General features: G+C 49.1%; 1 protein-coding gene across 1 annotated transcript; it reads right to left on the reverse strand.

Moving 5' to 3' along the window:
• Window positions 1–655: 655 nt before the first annotated feature.
• Window positions 656–15,889, reverse strand: FOXN4 (forkhead box N4). The gene is made up of 9 exons (XM_033076163.1): window positions 15,807–15,889; window positions 6,627–6,790; window positions 4,673–4,782; window positions 4,448–4,585; window positions 4,172–4,299; window positions 3,279–3,375; window positions 3,001–3,208; window positions 1,566–1,925; window positions 656–906 (listed from the first exon to the last, which is right to left on the reverse strand). The coding sequence occupies exons 1-9, from the start codon at window positions 15,887–15,889 to the stop codon at window positions 656–658; spliced, it is 1,539 nt and encodes a 512-aa protein (XP_032932054.1).
• Window positions 15,890–16,848: the final 959 nt, after the last annotated feature.

The following is a 16,848-nucleotide window of genomic DNA, read 5'->3' on the forward strand; positions in this document are numbered from 1 at the left end:
AAAACTATAAACAAATCTATTTTTTTAAAAAATCCTAAAAATTGGCATAATTCCTAAAATCCTCTAGCCAGTGATCAGTTTAATAGTTCAGTAGTACCACTTCCTTCAGGGGTGAGGACTTTTACAAATCTAGATATAACAGTGAGGAGGTGAGTTTTCCTTTCTTAGTGGTTTTGCTCCTTTTTTCCTACCTCTTAACAATAAATTAACAACAGTTACGTCAGAAAAGTGTTAGTGGTGCAAATGTCTCCAGGAACTGGGGGAGGTCTTTGTCCAATTTGGCAATTTAAGAAAAAATTACACACCAGGGGCACAATCAACCAACTTGGGGCTGATCAACCCCTTGGCTTGTGGTGGCTTCTGTGACAGTGGTGACACAGCAGCTCCAGCACTTCATTAACTGGGTGATTTTTAGCTCAGTTACATTCCAAAGAAAGTTCCTGCTGCCTTCTGGAGAGTTCCCCAGTCCCACAACACAGATGTCCATGCCCTTGCCATGGGGGGAAAGTGGTTCTACCAAGTCCCAGCTTGATTTATTTTGGCCTCACACGCTGGAAGCAGCCAACACATCCCAAAGCAGGACGAGCTCTTGGAGCTTCCCGGTCGGATTTTAACCACGGGGAAGAACCTTGGGATCCGTGGGACGGTGCCAAGCTCAGAGCAGAGGGATGGGTTTGTTGCCTTGGGGGTTCATGTACTGAGCAGCTGCCACATTGTCCAGGGTGGTGTAGGTGGTGTAAAGGCCGGTGACCTGCAGGTCGGAGAAGGAGCGGTCGCTGCCGCTGGACACGGGCGTGAGGCCGGGCGTGCCCAGCTCGCAGTCGGACAGATGCAGGGGGGAGTTGCTGAAGGCACCCAGGGTGTCCAGGCTGAAGCTGTCATCCTTCATCTCCTCCCAAATGTTCCCTGGAAAAGATGGGATCCTGCTCACAGCAGCACATCCACAATCCCTAGGGCTGGGACTAAAGGGATTCCCTGCTCGAGGGTGGGACCACTGTGGTGCAAGGGGCAGCAAGTCTGATCCCCCAAATCCTGTGATTCCAGACCTTACTGGGCAGTGAGAGTGAATAATCCTCCCCCAAATCCTGTGATTCCAGACTTTACTGGGCAGTAAGAGTGTATAATCCCCCCCAAATCCTGTGATTTCAGACCTTTCTGGACAATAAGTGTGTCTATCTCCCAAATCCTCTGCTTCCAGACCTTTCCAGACAGCACCTCTCTACCTGTGCTCTACCCAGGACCATGTCAGGCATTCCCTCAATCCATGGAAGTTCTACTTGCACAGAAGAGAACCCCAAATCATGAGCAGAGCTCTGTTTTCCTGGGGACAGACAGATGTGTTGTCCCAGATCCTGCTGGACCTGCACTGGAGCCAGGAAGGTGCTTTGCTGTCCCACCTGGCACAGTGACAAAACCCCACAAAAACACCCTACAAAGCCAACACCCAGCACCAGTTCTTAGCTCTCCCCATCCCAGAACACCCCACTGAGGATCCTGGTTGGATATTCAGTGAAACCACAACCCCAAAGCCCAGCTCTGCCTTCCCCCAGGACCTTCCCCCTTACCTTGCAGTGCGAAATCCATAATGCTGGGATCCAGAGCATCCACCTCCGTGCTCATGTCCACTGCCACGTTGGGGAAGTCTGGGGCTCGTCCCATGGGGTGCTGGGGCAGGGGGCTGTGGCTCATGTCAGGCAGGGTGTGCAGAGGAGGAGTTTGTGCAGGTGCTGGCGAGTTGGGGGCGAGGCGAGCCTGGGTCTGGAGCTGCTGGTGCAGGGGCAGGGACTGCAGGGACAGCGTCATGATGGGCTGGGGCTGGAGCTGGGACACGGGGATGCGGCCCAGGGGGGTTCCCTCGGGCTCTGCCTGCTTGTTGGGCCGCCTGCAGCTCTCAGGTCTGTCAGTGATCAGCTTGTCCAGCTCCTCTGCCCATTCCAAGGGGGAAAAGAGATGCTTTAACTCATTTGTTTAAGCAGGGACTGCCCAAAGCACAACCACATTTATGACATGAACTGACTGTCACTGGTTGTGAAATGCCACCTAATTCCTTCCCATGGTTATCCCTGACTGAGTAAAGAAATGATCATGAAACTGCAGAGCAGCCCAGCTCACCCCCAGCTGCAGAACTCTGTGCTCAGAGAAGCACTCAGAATTCTGCTTATCCCTCAAATAAGTACAAAAACTCCTGACTGTTCCAGTGGCCCTTTTGCTTTCTAACAAATAATATGTAATTTATCACTGATTGCATGTTACTGATTTTGTAGCAAAAACCTCCAGTTGATTTTGTCAATACCAAGTTTCAAAAACATGCTTCTTTATAAATAAGAAATTTTATAGCTAAGGGGGAAAATTATAAATAAATAGGATACAAATAAATATATCACATGCATAACACTTATAATAATATAGTATAAATATGAATACATTCTATTTTGTAGGTAAGAAAATGTCTTAGGAAAAAGAGAGTTTTGCAGAAGAACAGGCATTAAAACACTCCTCTATGAGAAGTGATGCCTTGGGTTTTAGCTTTTATATTTTGCAGATTCTCTGCTGCTTAGAGTGTAACTGAAACTTCATATTAGATGTTAGTAAGTTCTCTTCACAGGGGAGTTAGACAAAACAATTCCTTTCTAGCTAGAGAATCAAGGACAGCTGGTACCCAAAAAGCAGAAACAACAGCAAGGGAAAGGGGGCTGATACTTCATAGCCTGGGGCTGTAGTTGGATAATTGACCACAGTGAGTGGATGAACTAAAACTTATAAAAGTGTAAAAACTCAGGACCATCTTGGATTTGATTTGGGTGTAGCCCCCCAGGCTCTTGCATTGCCCAAAGTTTATCCTTTCAATAAACACCTATTTCATTCCTTTTACTCTGCTCCAGCTCAGCCTTTCCAGGCAACAAAAGTGCATTAAAATATGACTGGATATTAAAACATCCCTACAAACAGTAACGGCACACCTTGGACGTGCAGGGTGAGCATGTGGGACACCAGCCCTACCTGGGTTAGCCATGCTCCTGTGAATAGCAGCCAAATCCTTCCTCTTCCACTTCTGCATCTCCTCCTCCATCTTGTCGATCTTGGCGGGGTTGAGGGCCCACAGGCAGCCCTTGCGGGAGGTCCCGCTCAGTTTGTTCTCCACCTTCTCAAAGCACTTGTTCAGGGACAGGTTGTGGCGCACCGAGTTCTTCCACCCATCAGGGGCTGTCTGCGAGGGGCAGGGAGGGGTTAATGGGACAGCCATGGAAAAGGGGCTGGGATGTGGAAGGTTCAGGTACCTTGAAGTAGGGGAAGTGCTCCTTCATGAAGCTGTAGATCTCGCTCACGGGCAGGCTCCCGGTCTTGCTGTTCTTCAGCGCCATGGCGATCAAACAGCTGCAGGCAGGGAAAGCAGGAATGGTTTGGGATCATGGAATGGTTTGGGTGGGAAGGGACCTCAAAGCTCATCCAGTTCCATCCCCTCTGCCAGCCCAGGGTGCTCCAAGCTGGCCTTGGACACTTCCACAGCTTCTCTGGGCAGCGGCCTCACCACGCTCACATTGGGAATTCCTTCCCAATATCCCATCTAACCCTGCCCTCTGGCACTCCTCCTGTCACTCCTTATCTTCTGCTCTAGCAACCCTGGACCCACCTCTTCAGACACTGGGAATTCCTTCCCCATATCCCATCTAACCCTGCCCTCTGGCACTCCTCCTGTCACTCCACATCTTCTGCTCTAGCAACCTTGGACCCACCTCTTCAGACACAAACAGCTGGGAGCCTGGGATTGCTGTTCCCAAGGGCTCAGAACTCCCAGAATCACAGGATAAGCTGATTTAGAACAGGCCCACAAAGATCCTTGAGTCCAACTCACAACTCTGCACAGCACCAAGAGTCACACACATTCCCAAAAGGATTGTCCAAACCCTTCCTGGGCTCTGCCAGCTCTGGTGCTGTGGCCACTTCCCTGTGATCCTCAGATTTTACTCCTCTGTGCTGTTACTCCACCCTAGGCTGCTCTCCAGGAATTACTTTGCTTTTTCCCTCCTGCCACCCCTCAGAGGCAGCTTCCACACAACTCCTGCATGGATGAGGGGATTTTTGTCCCCTTCCAAAGGACTCAGACAGCCCTGCAGTGTCACAGCCATCCCAGGACAGGCTGTAGGCAATGTGCTTCCTGCTCCCCACTCACCTGTAGGAATAGATGGGCTTGGGATAATGCTTTGGGTGCAGTTCCTGGGCAGAGTGGGGAGCCAGGCGTGGCTGGGAATAGTGTGGCTGTGTCCCATAGGTTGTGTTGTACATTGCTGCTGGGTTACACTGTGTGCAGAGGGAAAAGAAGGGAAATGCTGGATGCAAAATGCCCGTGGGTGTGTAGGTTTAGGGGATATTTTGTTTTCCTTTTAAAAGACAGCTAGATTTGACGTTGGCAGGTACTTCAAGACAGACAACAAGCACATACCAGTACCTGCTGGGGGTTCTGGGCCAGGGCAAACACCTGCTGGGAGTGAGGAGGAGGATGAGGAGGAGGAGGATGAGGAGGGAAGAGCTGTTGCTGTGTTTGCAAACCAGGGGACAGCTGCCCAGCCACGGCGTAGGGACTCATCTGCTGAGAGAAGCACAAGAGTCAAGGAATTACCAACACCTTGCCCCAGGAGCTGGGGCAATACTGAGCATCAAGAGCTGCTCTTACATTGGCTCCATGGGTTGAAATGGGATTGAGGCCCAGGATTCCCTGTGGGAGGCTGGCCTGGACGTGGATCATTGCTCCAGGGGTCGAGTGCATCGTGCTCCCCACGGGACCTGGTGGAGAGAGGAGGGCAAGGAATGCTCCCATGGAAACACAGTTCAGGGAAAGGAGATGGAATGCTCCCATGGAAGCACAGCTCAGGAAAAGGGGCTGGGAAAGGCAGGGAATGCTCCCATGGAAGCACAGCTCAGTTAAAGGGGCTGAGGAAGGCAGGGAATGCTCCCATGGAAGCACAGCTCAGTTAAAGGGGCTGAGGAAGGCAGGGAATGCTCCCATGGAAGCACAGCTCAGGAAAAGGGGCTGAGGAAGGCAGGGAATGCTCCCATGGAAGCACAGCTCAGGAAAAGGGCTGAGGTGCGCAGGGAATGCTCCCATGGAAGCACAGCTCAGGGAAAGGGGCTGGGAAAGGCATGGAATGCTCCCTTGGAAGCACAGCTCAGGGAAAGGAGATGGGGAAGGCAGGGAATGCTCCCATGGAAGCACAGCTCAGGAAAAGGACTGGGAAAGGCAGGGAATGCTCCCATGGAAGCACAGATCAGGGAAAGGAGATGGGGAAGGCAGGGAATACTCCCATGGAAGCACAGCTCAGGAAAAGGAGATGGAATGCTCCCATGGAAGCACAGCTCAGGGAAAGGGGCTGAGGAAGGCAGGGAATGCTCCCATGGAAGCACAGCTCAGGAAAAGGGGCTGGGAAAGGCAGGGAATGCTCCCATGGAAGCACAGCTCAGGGAAAGGAGATGGAATGCTCCCATGGAAGCACAGCTCAGGAAAAGGGGCTGGGAAAGGCAGGGAATGCTCCCATGGAAGCACAGCTCAGGAAAAGGGCTGAGGTGCGCAGGGAATGCTCCCATGGAAGCACAGCTCAGGGAAAGGGGCTGGGAAAGGCATGGAATGCTCCCTTGGAAGCACAGCTCAGGGAAAGGAGATGGGGAAGGCAGGGAATGCTCCCATGGAAGCACAGCTCAGGAAAAGGACTGGGAAAGGCAGGGAATGCTCCCATGGAAGCACAGATCAGGGAAAGGAGATGGGGAAGGCAGGGAATACTCCCATGGAAGCACAGCTCAGGAAAAGGAGATGGAATGCTCCCATGGAAGCACAGCTCAGGGAAAGGGGCTGAGGAAGGCAGGGAATGCTCCCATGGAAGCACAGCTCAGGGAAATGAGCTGGCACTGGGAGTTGATAGATGCAGCTGAACACAGGGAAGCTCTGGAGTGGAGGATCCAACCTCTCTGCCTTTCCATCCCCAGAGCATTTCCCAGCTTGCCCAGATGACATCAGCTGCTCCCAAAACTCGTTAGGCAGGGGATGCGGGGTGGCAGTTGTTTAACAGCCCTCGGTGGGGACAGACCCTGGCTCTTACAAAAGAGAAACAGCACATTCAGCATTAGCTGGATTTGTGCTCCCAGGCAGGCAGGGCCGAGCTCTCCCTGTGGAATGCCACAGGGAATGATGTGTGTTTACCTAAAGGATGTTCACAAAGGAAAGAAAGGAGTTCAACCAGCACAGGCTGCAGGAAGCAAAGAGGTGTGAGGTAAACGAGAACTCATTTCAGCAGTGTTGAAACAAAGCAGAAAGATTAATTATCTAATTTCCTAATTTCAGAGCTGTTGAAAACCTCTGAAACCCAGGGATTAAAATACCTCAGGCCAACAAGGCACCAGCAGCTGCACTGAGCAGAAATCCCCTGGGATCTGAGTGCTGCCAGTGCTGGAGCTCTCTCCCTCTTGGAATGAGGGGAAGGCACCAGCAGAGCCCTTTTGAGAAGCCAACGGTCTCCAGGTCTTTGGACAGGAAGCAAAATGTGAAAGGAGAGGAAAAGGGAGCCTGAGGGGGAGTGGCAGGGCAGGCTGTGCTGTTTAAGGAGCAGTTATTCCCTATTCCCATTTCCCAACAGTACCTGTCTGCTGGAGCATGGCACTCTGGGCCCCCAGGCTGAAATCCATCCTCCCACTGGCCATCTGCTGGAGCCGAGGCACATCCACGGATGTCAGCCAGGACAGGGACTGCAAATCCCCTGGGAGCTCATCCTCACTCAGCTGGGATGGATCTGAAGCCAGGAGTCTGCAGAGGAGCAGGGCAGGTTACCAGGGAGCAGGGATGGGGCTGCAGCATCTCTGCAGAGAGCTGGCTGGGATGGCAGAGCTCCTGCAGCTCATGGGAAAAACCACCAGGCTGGAATTCTGTATCCAAATCCAGATGTGCCCTGTGTTTCACAGCTGGTTACTGACACCCCTTTACCTGCCCTTGCGTTCCTTTGTCCTGTTTGAAACATTTTGGTTCAGAAAAGCTCTTGTGGAGCTTTTGTGGGGGAAGAAGGCCCAGGAACCCAGCAGAGAAACTGCCTGGAAATGAACCCAGACTGATTCCTTATTCTCACATCTGTCAGAAATTTGCACTTGTTTGGCTTTGAGGGGGAAGAAACCAGGACTTGGAACCTGATCATTCTGTGTTAACCCTGCAATCCTTGGAAGGAGCTCTGTGCCCAGCTCCTGGGGAATGTGTGTGCTGCTGCTGGAACACCTGGAAAAGCTTTTCCCAGCCCCTGGATCCTGTCAGTGGTGACAGATCAGCAGCTGCACGAAAAGAACTTCCCAGACTGAACTGCTGACATCTCCCATTCAGATACATGAAGTTATTGGTACTTAAAAAAACAATTTTTAGGCAGTTTTTGACAGAGTAAAGGACCAGAATGAAAGGTTTGGGACTGGAGGCACTGTGTCTGCCAGGCACCAGCAACAACAGCAGGCACAGCTGTGACAGGCTGCTTTTGGTTTAAAGCTCTGCTTTTGACACATCTTACATGCTCCAGATCACTTGCTTTGCTTTGTTTCTGATAGAGCTTGTGGTACAAAATATTTGAATATATTTACAGCGCTCAAAAATTCCTGTGTGGTCCAAACTCCCCGTTAAAGTCAATAAAAGAACTCCTACAAATGAAAGGCTAAATTAATTAATTTATGTGAAACAGTATTAGAGGAGTCACTGGCACCTTGAGGAGCAAAGCAGTAATTAGGACATGTCAGGAAGTTGTCATTCTACAGCCAGGGTAAACCTAAAGGGATTCAGATCCAGGAAAACATCTTTATCTCTCAGGAGAGCATAATTTAGTTGGATTTTGCAGTTGATTTTGCTTTCAAGAGCTCTCAGAGAAGTGTTAAAGTGGTGTCTGCTGCTGATGGGTGTTTGCTGCCAACTGATGCTGCAGAAACCTTAAATAAATCTGGTCTCTTGCTGAAGCATCTTTTATGTTTTACACGACTCTAAATCAGCTTAAAAGGACAAGACAGAACTCCCGTGCCTGCCTGCCCTGGAGATTTCAGCTCCTCTATTCAGGAATTCCAGAAACACCTATCAAAGCTCCCTGAACCACGCCGGGGGAGATCTTTAAATCAAAACGCCATTTGTTTGCAAAAAGATTTTGTAAAGAAGAAAACTGGAGGGAGGGGAGGAATCAACACAGGACCAAGAGCCCAAAAAAAAAAAAAAAAAAAAATCCCCTCTTCAAATCTCCCTCGCAGTTCTCTCCTACTGTAGTTATAGGGCAATAATTAGCATTGCCATGGTTACACACTTCAGTTATTTCGCGAGGCATGGGGACTTCAATCCATTAAAAAAGGGGAAAAAAAAAAAAAAAAAGCCCATCAGGTGACGGCTCCCTCGGCTCGGAGATTGGCTGGATTGGAAGAAAACAGGGGCATGAAATGATTTGAAAACCGGGCAGGCTCGGGGTCGTTTTGCAACAGTTGGTTCCATTGAGGGGGAGCCGGCGGCGCTTTGTGCTCCCAACGCCCGCGGCACGTGTCCCCCTTTGTCTTTGGGGACCCCGCTTAATTGTCCTAACCCACCCCCCCCTTTTTTTTTTTTTTTTAACAAACCTCCCATTAATCTGCTCGAGTGACAGGCGACACACAACACACGTCCCCTCGCCATCTGGCACCCCGCGCCCTGCCCAGGCGGCACTAACGGGGTCAGGGACCCTCCCCGAGCATCATCCCGGGAGAAACGCGGCTCCTTCCTCATCCTCATCCTCATCCTCATCCTCACCCGGGATGCTCCCAGCCCGCAGCTCCCCCGGGGGAGGTGGCACCGGGTGTCCCGCTCAGCATCCTCTCAAGGGATGCACAAGGGGCAAGGAAAGGGGCGAGTGGAAAGTTGGTGTCGCTGGCATGAGGCTCTTTTAAACAGATAGGAAAATGTGATAATGTTTGATAATAAGATAAGAGTGCAAAAAGGCTCTTTCTCCACGTCAGTGGCATGGTTTTCCTTTCCTTTCCTTTCCTTTCCTTTCCTTTCCTTTCCTTTCCTTTCCTTTCCTTTCCTTTCCTTTCCTTTCCTTTCCTTTCCTTTCCTTTCCTTTCCTTTCCTTTCCTTTCCTTTCCTTTCCTTTCCTTTCCTTTCCTTTCCTTTCCTTTCCTTTCCTTTCCTTTCCTTCCCTTCCCTTCCCTTCCCTTCCCTTCCCTTCCCTTCCCTTCCCTTCCCTTCCCTTCCCTTCCCTTCCCTTCCCTTCCCTTCCCTTCCCTTCCCTTCCCTTCCCTTCCCTTCCCTTCCCTTCCCTTCCCTTCCCTTCCCTTCCCTTCCCTTCCCTTCCCTTCCCTTCCCTGTTTGAATTTGAATTTACAGCTCTTTTAAAACCACCTCAGCCTGTTCACTACACTTTTTTTCCCTCTAAATGGATTTGTCAGTTATCAGACCAACATTCTGTTAAAAATGGGGGGAAAAGCAAATTAAATCAGAATTACATCCCTGCCCGTGGCAGAGGGTTGGAACAAGATATTTAAGGTCCCTTCCAACCCAAACCATTCTGGGATTCTACAGTTCCATGATTAGATGTGATTTCATGATTTGATAATTCTATGATTCCTTGATTTCAAGTTTAAGGATTATTCTTCAGGCTGCCTTCAAAACCAGTGTTGAGATCTCTCATGCCTTAAAGAAGGTGAAATTTTAAAGAATTCCCATTGCTGCCTGGCTTTGCTTGCAGTGGAGAAATTCTAATTTAACTGCAAAAAAAGAGATTCAAGCACGGGAATAACCAACATTGTCATCTCCTGAGGTTCAATCTTCCTGATCTGAAAATTCCCATGAGTACAGATCCATGGGTACATGTTGGAATATCAGGTGGGATTGGATTCTGCTCCCCAGCACCACCACCCTGCTCATCTCCCACTGCAGGATAAACTCAGAGCTCCTGCCTTTGGCTGGGTGTTCACAGCCCCTGGCACAATGGGGCACTGTGGTAAAAGCAGCCTTTCAGAGCATGTAAATGAGATAAATAGTGATAGGCTGTAATTAATGCACTGCTGAGCCTCCCCTGCTCATTCCCAGAGCTCCTGGAGTCACCGAACCCCGGCGAGGGGAGGGTGCAGCCCCTCCAAACGTGTTGCAAACTTGGTGTTGTTTTTCAAGGTGTGGTGAAATGATGCAACTCCACTTTCACCCCTCTGCTTTCAGCTCTCTGCAGGTAAACACCCCCTGCCTCTGTGTTTCTGTCCTAAAAAGGCACCTCAAGGATGGGAATCCAGAGGGTGCTGAGGGTTTAAACCCCAGGTCTGCAGTGTGTCCCAGGATGCTGATCCACAAATCCTCCTGTGAAAAGTGCCTGGAAAACTGGATGTGCTCCAGAAATGCTCCATGGCACTGTTAGAATTTACAGTCTGTTCTGGAGTTATCTGCCCAAAATATTTATCCCATCAGGGAAATGCTGGATCAGGAACACCTTGGAATGAGACCCCTTTCCAGAGCCTGCAGCACAAAATCCTCACTCACAGCTGCCTAAAGGTATCTTCACCTTTTTCTCCCCACCATCATGAGCATCCTGCTGGCACAAAATGGAATTGGAGCCGTTCCCTGCCTGACCTTGCAGGAATTTAATCCAGAGCTGGATCTGAGTCTCTCCAGTGGGACTTTGCCACCTCCCCTCAGGCTGAGCTGCATCTGAGGTGGTTCCTGACCTCAGGAACCGCTGCCAGAGGAATTTCCATGAATTATCCACCTCCACAGTGCATGGGGTGGTGAACTCATGCCTGGAGCCTGTAAGGACCATCTCCCCAACAACCCAGCTGAAACACAGCCAGGCCAAACCCCTGCAGCTGCAGTTTTAAGCCTCACTCAATGGTCAGGTTTTTTTCCCATTTCCAGCACTACCACCTGAGTTTTTAGCCCAGGCTTAGGTGACACAGCTGCTCAACAGGCAGGAGCAGTTGGGTGATAGGTTCTTAATTAGATTTTTGCAATGGTTTGTCCAGTGAGAGGCAACTGGACAGGAAGAGTCTGAAGAAAATCTCTTCTAGAAGTGGTGCTTTCCTTTGTCTGGGATTACACAAAATCCTCAGGACAAGCACAGAGAGTTTTTATATACAAGACAAGGAAATTATTTGTGTTGTGTCCTTGTTTTACTGAAGGATTCAACTTCCCATCTCCTTTAGCTCCTCATTCCAGCTGCTCTGCTCCTTCCCCTCCCATTTTCCTGCCTCTCAGTACTTTTTCCCTCTACTATTTTCTGGTTTCCATACACAACCAGCTGCCCCTTTCAACTGGTTTTTGCCTCAGCTCCTCTCCTGGTTAACCCAGCAGCTCCCAGTTTTTGGTTTGTGATTCCTCCCTGAGGGCACAACACACATCCAGTCTCAAACTATCATCCCACCCCCTCCCCATCTTCAAGATCTCTGAGTTATTTCTGGCCTTGCTGGAAATCAGAGCAGAAATTCAACAATTTTCCAGGGACAAAGGGACTCCCTCCTTATCTATAACTCAACAAACACTGCATTATCAGAACCAAAACTAGTGAGGAAAAATCAAATAATATCATTAACCTGGCAGCTGGGGATGGTCTCCTTCCCTTGCACCATGCTGGACTCTCCAAAAATCTCCTGCAAAGGCACTTGGCACTAAGAACAGGCTGCAGCTGCACTCCTGGAGCCTTTTATCCATCCCAGCTGCACATTTCACAACCCCCATTACAGCAGTTTGCTGTGGGATCAGAGGGATCTGGATTGCAGTGAATGTGCAATGCTCAAACCCCAGAGGAAACGAGAGGGGATGGCAGCACTGCACCCCCAGCCACTCATTCCTGCTCTGTCTGACCATCCCTAGGCTGGGATTTGCCAAATGCAGCTGGGATCTGACTCTGGAACCTGGTTGGTAAAAAATCCCAACCCAAACAACACAAAAATCAGACTTTTGACTGATGTCAGAACAAACAAACCATCAGGCACTACAGGAATGTTTTATATTAAAAACACGACCGTGCTCTGATGGGAAGCTGTTTTTTCCTTGGAAATTGCTGTTCATTGGCACTGGAGAATCATGCAGGTGGGAATGCTGAGTAAAGGGAATATCAGCCCTGCAGCCTGTCCTGGCAGATGTCAGAACCCCCTCAGCCACTGGTGCTGCAGCAGCTCCACTCCCTGCAACGAGCCCATGAGATCTCCCAGCAACGCTGGAAAAGTAAAATTCCCTTTCTCTCTCCCAGTTTTGGCCAAGCATCCCTTCTGAGGTAAGGGATGAGCTTGTTCTGCTCTCACAAGACCCCAAGGTGCTGCCCCAATCCAGCCCCTCCCAGCTCTGCTGTCACCGCGGGACTTTGGGAGAAGCAAAATTCCACAAATTTTTATTCCTCCAGATCAGCACATCTCAGGAGTGCCGAGGAAACAGTTGTGCTAATCCACTTAAATCAATCCAGTTTGACTGATTCCTTGGAGGTTTCTCACTTTTTTTTTTTTTTTTTTTTTTTTTTGAAAGAATGAAGCAACTCCCGTGCTGGAATTGCTGCGGCACTCGGGGTCATTATCTCACTCCCTGTCAGACACGCACGGGAATGTCACGGGAATGGACACTGGCATTTGCTCCAGGAACAATTAGGGTGTTGTTAGTGATGCATTTGTAACCTTTTGTGTGCACACTCCCATCCATCCATCCATCCATGGCACAGAGGTGTCACCAGTGCAAAAAAACCCAGATGTGAGAGCACAATTTAGAGCTGAAATGTGCTCAAATTGGAGATTTGTCATCTTTTTTTTTTCCCCACTGATGCTGTCACATCTGGAATTCTAGAGTACAGCAGCCCTGTGCTCCTTAATCTGATTTTACACCAAACTGTGGCAACATAATCACAGCAAAATATTGATCAGACTAACGAGCTAATGAATTTTTTTTAAGGCAAGTTTTAAGAATCAAAGAGATAATTAAAATGGGGTAAAGGACAATATAATCCACTAATTTATTGAATTAATGATTAGCACCTTTTGATCCAAAATGGATCTATTTAAAGCTTAATTCCTGTTTAACATATAGAAAATGTATTTCAAGGCCTTCAAAATGCTCCACACAGCTTCTGTCCACTGGAAATACACAATAACACCAAAAAAATAGAAATGTGGTCCCTACACCAAATATTGTTGAATCACAGATTCCATATTTATATTCAAAATATTGCTTGAAGGCTACAGCACCCAGGAGCTGAGGAACCTGGATTCCCAGGAATCAGCCCATGAATTCCATGGGAAAAGCCTGGAGCTGGTTCCTGTCATTTGCACAGCTCTGTGCTGAAACAACCACGAGCCACCACTGCATAGAAAAAATGTGGTGATTGAAAGTGATTTAAAATCAAAATACTGGCACTAAAACTTGTTAAATTGTTAATTATGATTTAAAAGGATGAAGTGCTAAGGGTTAAAAAATCCTGGTGTGCTGCAATTCTCTCCTTTCATCCCCTTAAGTGCTGTATGGAATCATCAGACATATTTGTCAGCCCTACAAGGATGAATATTTTGAGTATGGTGGTGTTTTCTGTAGGTAAGCAAGAGAGGTGGCTGCTAAAATAAAGAATTACTTTGCACTGCAGCCAGGCACCATCAGAACAGGCAGTGGAGGGATCTGATGGCCCTTAATCATCCCTGTGCTCTTTTACATCCCACAGCTGCACTGGTGGGAGGGATATTTGCCTAAAATCATTTTGCTGGGGTGCAAAAAATCCTGGGATTTCACACAGCACCAAAAGCAGCCCCAACACCACCCCAAGCCACAGCAAATTTACCACAGGAGCTTTGGAGCTGCACAATTCAAAGATCTGCTGAAATCAGATTTTTCCTTCATATTCCTTTAAAAAAAATATTTATAAAAATGCCAAAAAAATCCAAGTTTTCCAGCTGTAAGCAGAAAGTGCATTCCTTTAAAAAAAATTAAAAATATTCTAAAAATCCCAAGTTTTCCAGCTGTAAGCAGAAAGTGCCTGCAGGCTGATGGGTGTCTGGGGGTTTGATTCCCTCCCTTCCCAGCAAAGCCAGGGCTCCTCCAAGTCCAACTGTCCCATTGAAAGATTCCAAATGAGACAGAAGAGTATTCTCAGCACAGCCCCAGCCTCCCACTCGCTAATTGGAGGCCATTCCCCATTTTGTGGAGCCTTGATGCTCCCCCATGGAGAACTCAGGACTGTGGGTTCCAGTCTTGGACTGTGGTGACAGCAGGAGAGTAAACAGAGCTGATAGAATTTGACAGGTCTATTCTTTTCTTAAAATCATTCAGTCTAAAAGATTTTCTTTTACATAATCCAAAGTGTTTTCTCATGAAGTAGGACAAATACTGCTCTGCATTTATGGTGCAGTTCAGATTTTATGCATTTTTATCAGAATTTGCCACTATTAAACGAGGTCAAATAATTCGTTTTAAAGCCACAGTAAAGAAATTGCAAGGGGGTGAAAAACTTTAGAGAAGTGAGTTCAAAATGTTTCACAGAGGACCCAAAGCAGGTTTTTAAAAAGAGGAAAAGAAAGTTATGAATTTTTTTTTTACTGCATAAGAGATGTCCTATCTTTCTCCCCCCGAAAGTGATTTTTTCCCTGCAGCTCTGAGTTAAAGAATAATTCTCTCCTTAAAAAGGGGGCATTGTTAAGGTGGTGAGTTCTGCAGGGCACTGAAGATCCAGCCTTAAACCCCCATCCCCAAAGTCCCTCTGACCCACACCCTTCCTTAAATCCCAAATAATTTCTCCACCAATATTTACAGAGCCGAGAAAAATGCCCAGAGCAAACAGTGCCTCGGTAAACAGCAAAACCAGAGGCACAAACCTTTTCCCCAGGGCTGCAGGGACTTGAACAAATCCCTTGTTGAGCTGCAAGAGGCTCTGCTGCAGTGTTTGCATTTTGAACAGAGAGAGGAGAGAAATACCTGCAGCAGCTCCTCCTCAGGCTGGGAGGAAGGAGTCTCTCAATGCCCATTTTGTAGTAAAAAAAAAAAAATTAATTTTCTTCTGGTTTGCTTTATGTTTTGTTGTGAGCTCTGGGATGTGCTGTGTGTGTTCTGTATTTCTTGGAGCTTTGCATCATGTGACAAAACGTAACCTAACATAACCCAGGGCTCTGCAACTCGTGCAGAACCCTCCTGTAACCTCTAACAATGCTTTGAAACGATAAATGGAAGCACGGTGGTGCAGGTAAATTAAATTATGGAAGGCTCCTGGCAAAGCCAGGTTTGTTCCCATCCATATTAAAAGCCCTTTGACATGTCAGTGCTTTGGAGGGCTACACAAGTGCTTGTTTTAATTAAAAACTCCTCCAGTCTCTCTTGCACTTGTTTAGTCTCTCCATGGCTGCTCCATAACAATGCAAAGTGATCTGCAAGGGAACTTTTAAATTATTATATTTTAAACAGAATATACAGCTGTGGCAGTGCTCACACAGGACAGAGAGTTCAGAGAGAGGTCAGCCCAAGGTTTTGGAGGTGTGTTTATAAAATACAGGTTAGTATCAAAATCAGAGAATCACAGAATTATGGAACGATTATGGATGTAAAAGACAAGACCTCCAAGATTACCAAGTCCTGTTATTCATCCAAATGCCACCATTGTGAATACTTTAAACAGGAATGTTTTAAAATCAGGAATGCATTGTAACTGGTTCATCAGCCTTAGAAATCTATGTAGAGTGGAGAAATAACTCAGATAGCTTAAAATAAATAAAGAAGAAGAAGAAAAGTGGATTTCTACATGCTAAAAGGACTTTTTTAGGAAACAAGGAGGAAGCAACAGGAGTTGGCAGCCGTGCCAGTGCAGCACACGTTTTTGAAAGGGATAAAACCTCACCTGTACTCCTGCGGGGGGTGGTGGCTTTGCCCTGAATTCCTAATGATTCCTGCCATGATGGACGGGATATCGCTCTCTATCATCTCCTGGGGAAGCAGCAAAGGCAGCGCTCAGCAGCAGTAGCTATCCAGCACTTCAGCAGCGCCGGGAGCCACCGGCCCCGCCCGAGCCCGGCACCGGGCACGGCCCGACCTGGCACCGGCAGCTCCAGGTGCGCTGCTGGCACTGGGAAAGGTAGGAGAACATCCACGGGGGAAAATCCCAAAATCCCATCCCAGACAAGGACCCTGCAGAGCAGACAGGGCACCGGGAGCGATCCCGCCTTGGCTGCTCTTATCCCCCAAGCAGCATCCGTCGGATGTGGATGAAAAAGCTGCGGGAGCTGCAGCGGTCCAGGCGCGCCCGGGGATGGGGGGAACCGGGAAAACCAACCCTGATGGCTCAGAGATGGAAGGGGAGCCCCGGGAAATCCTCAAACCGCTGCCCCAGGGATGGAGGGAGCCAGGGAGAACCCCAAACCCGCTGCTCCGGGGGTGGAAAAGCCCGGGGGTCTCCAGCCCTGGTGGTTCAGGATGGAGCGAGCCCGGGGATCCCCAGCGCAGCTGCCCCGGGAATGGCTGGATGGATGGAGCTCTGGGATCCCCATCTCCGCTTCCCCGGGATGCAGGGATCCCCCATTCCCACTACTCAGGGATGCAGGGAGCTCTGGGCTCCAAAACTCCGCTACCCCGGGATGCAGGGATCCCCCCATCCCCGCTTCCCAGGGATGCAGGGATCCCCATCCCCACTACCCCGGGATGTCGGGAGCCCAGGGATCCTCATCCCCTCTTCCCAGGGATGCAGGGAGCTCTGCAATCCCCATCCCCACTACGCAGGGATGCAGGGATCCCTCCATCCCCACTACCCCGGGATGCAGGGAGCCCAGAGATCCTCATTCCCTCTTCCCAGGGACGCAGGGAGCTCTGGGCTCCCCATCCCCGTTTCCCAGGGATGCAGGGATCCCCCATCCCCACTACCCCGGGATGCAGGAATTCCCCCATCC

This window comes from Catharus ustulatus, chromosome 18 (genome assembly GCF_009819885.2).
Source record: "Catharus ustulatus isolate bCatUst1 chromosome 18, bCatUst1.pri.v2, whole genome shotgun sequence".
Lineage (NCBI taxonomy): Eukaryota > Metazoa > Chordata > Aves > Passeriformes > Turdidae > Catharus > Catharus ustulatus.

What these genes read in the sequence shown, in the direction of transcription:
- FOXN4 (XM_033076163.1), bottom strand. Translation starts at nt 15,889, where the DNA reads ATGATAGAGAGCGATATCCCGTCCATCATGGCAGGAATCATTAGGAAT. An exon ending in TTTCAACCCATGGAGCCAAT is followed by an intron (nt 4,586 to 4,672) that starts GTAAGAGCAGCT and finishes TTCTCTCAGCAG; the next exon opens with ATGAGTCCCTACGCCGTGGC. An exon ending in AAGCCCATCTATTCCTACAG is followed by an intron (nt 3,376 to 4,171) that starts GTGAGTGGGGAG and finishes CCCTGCCTGCAG; the next exon opens with CTGTTTGATCGCCATGGCGC.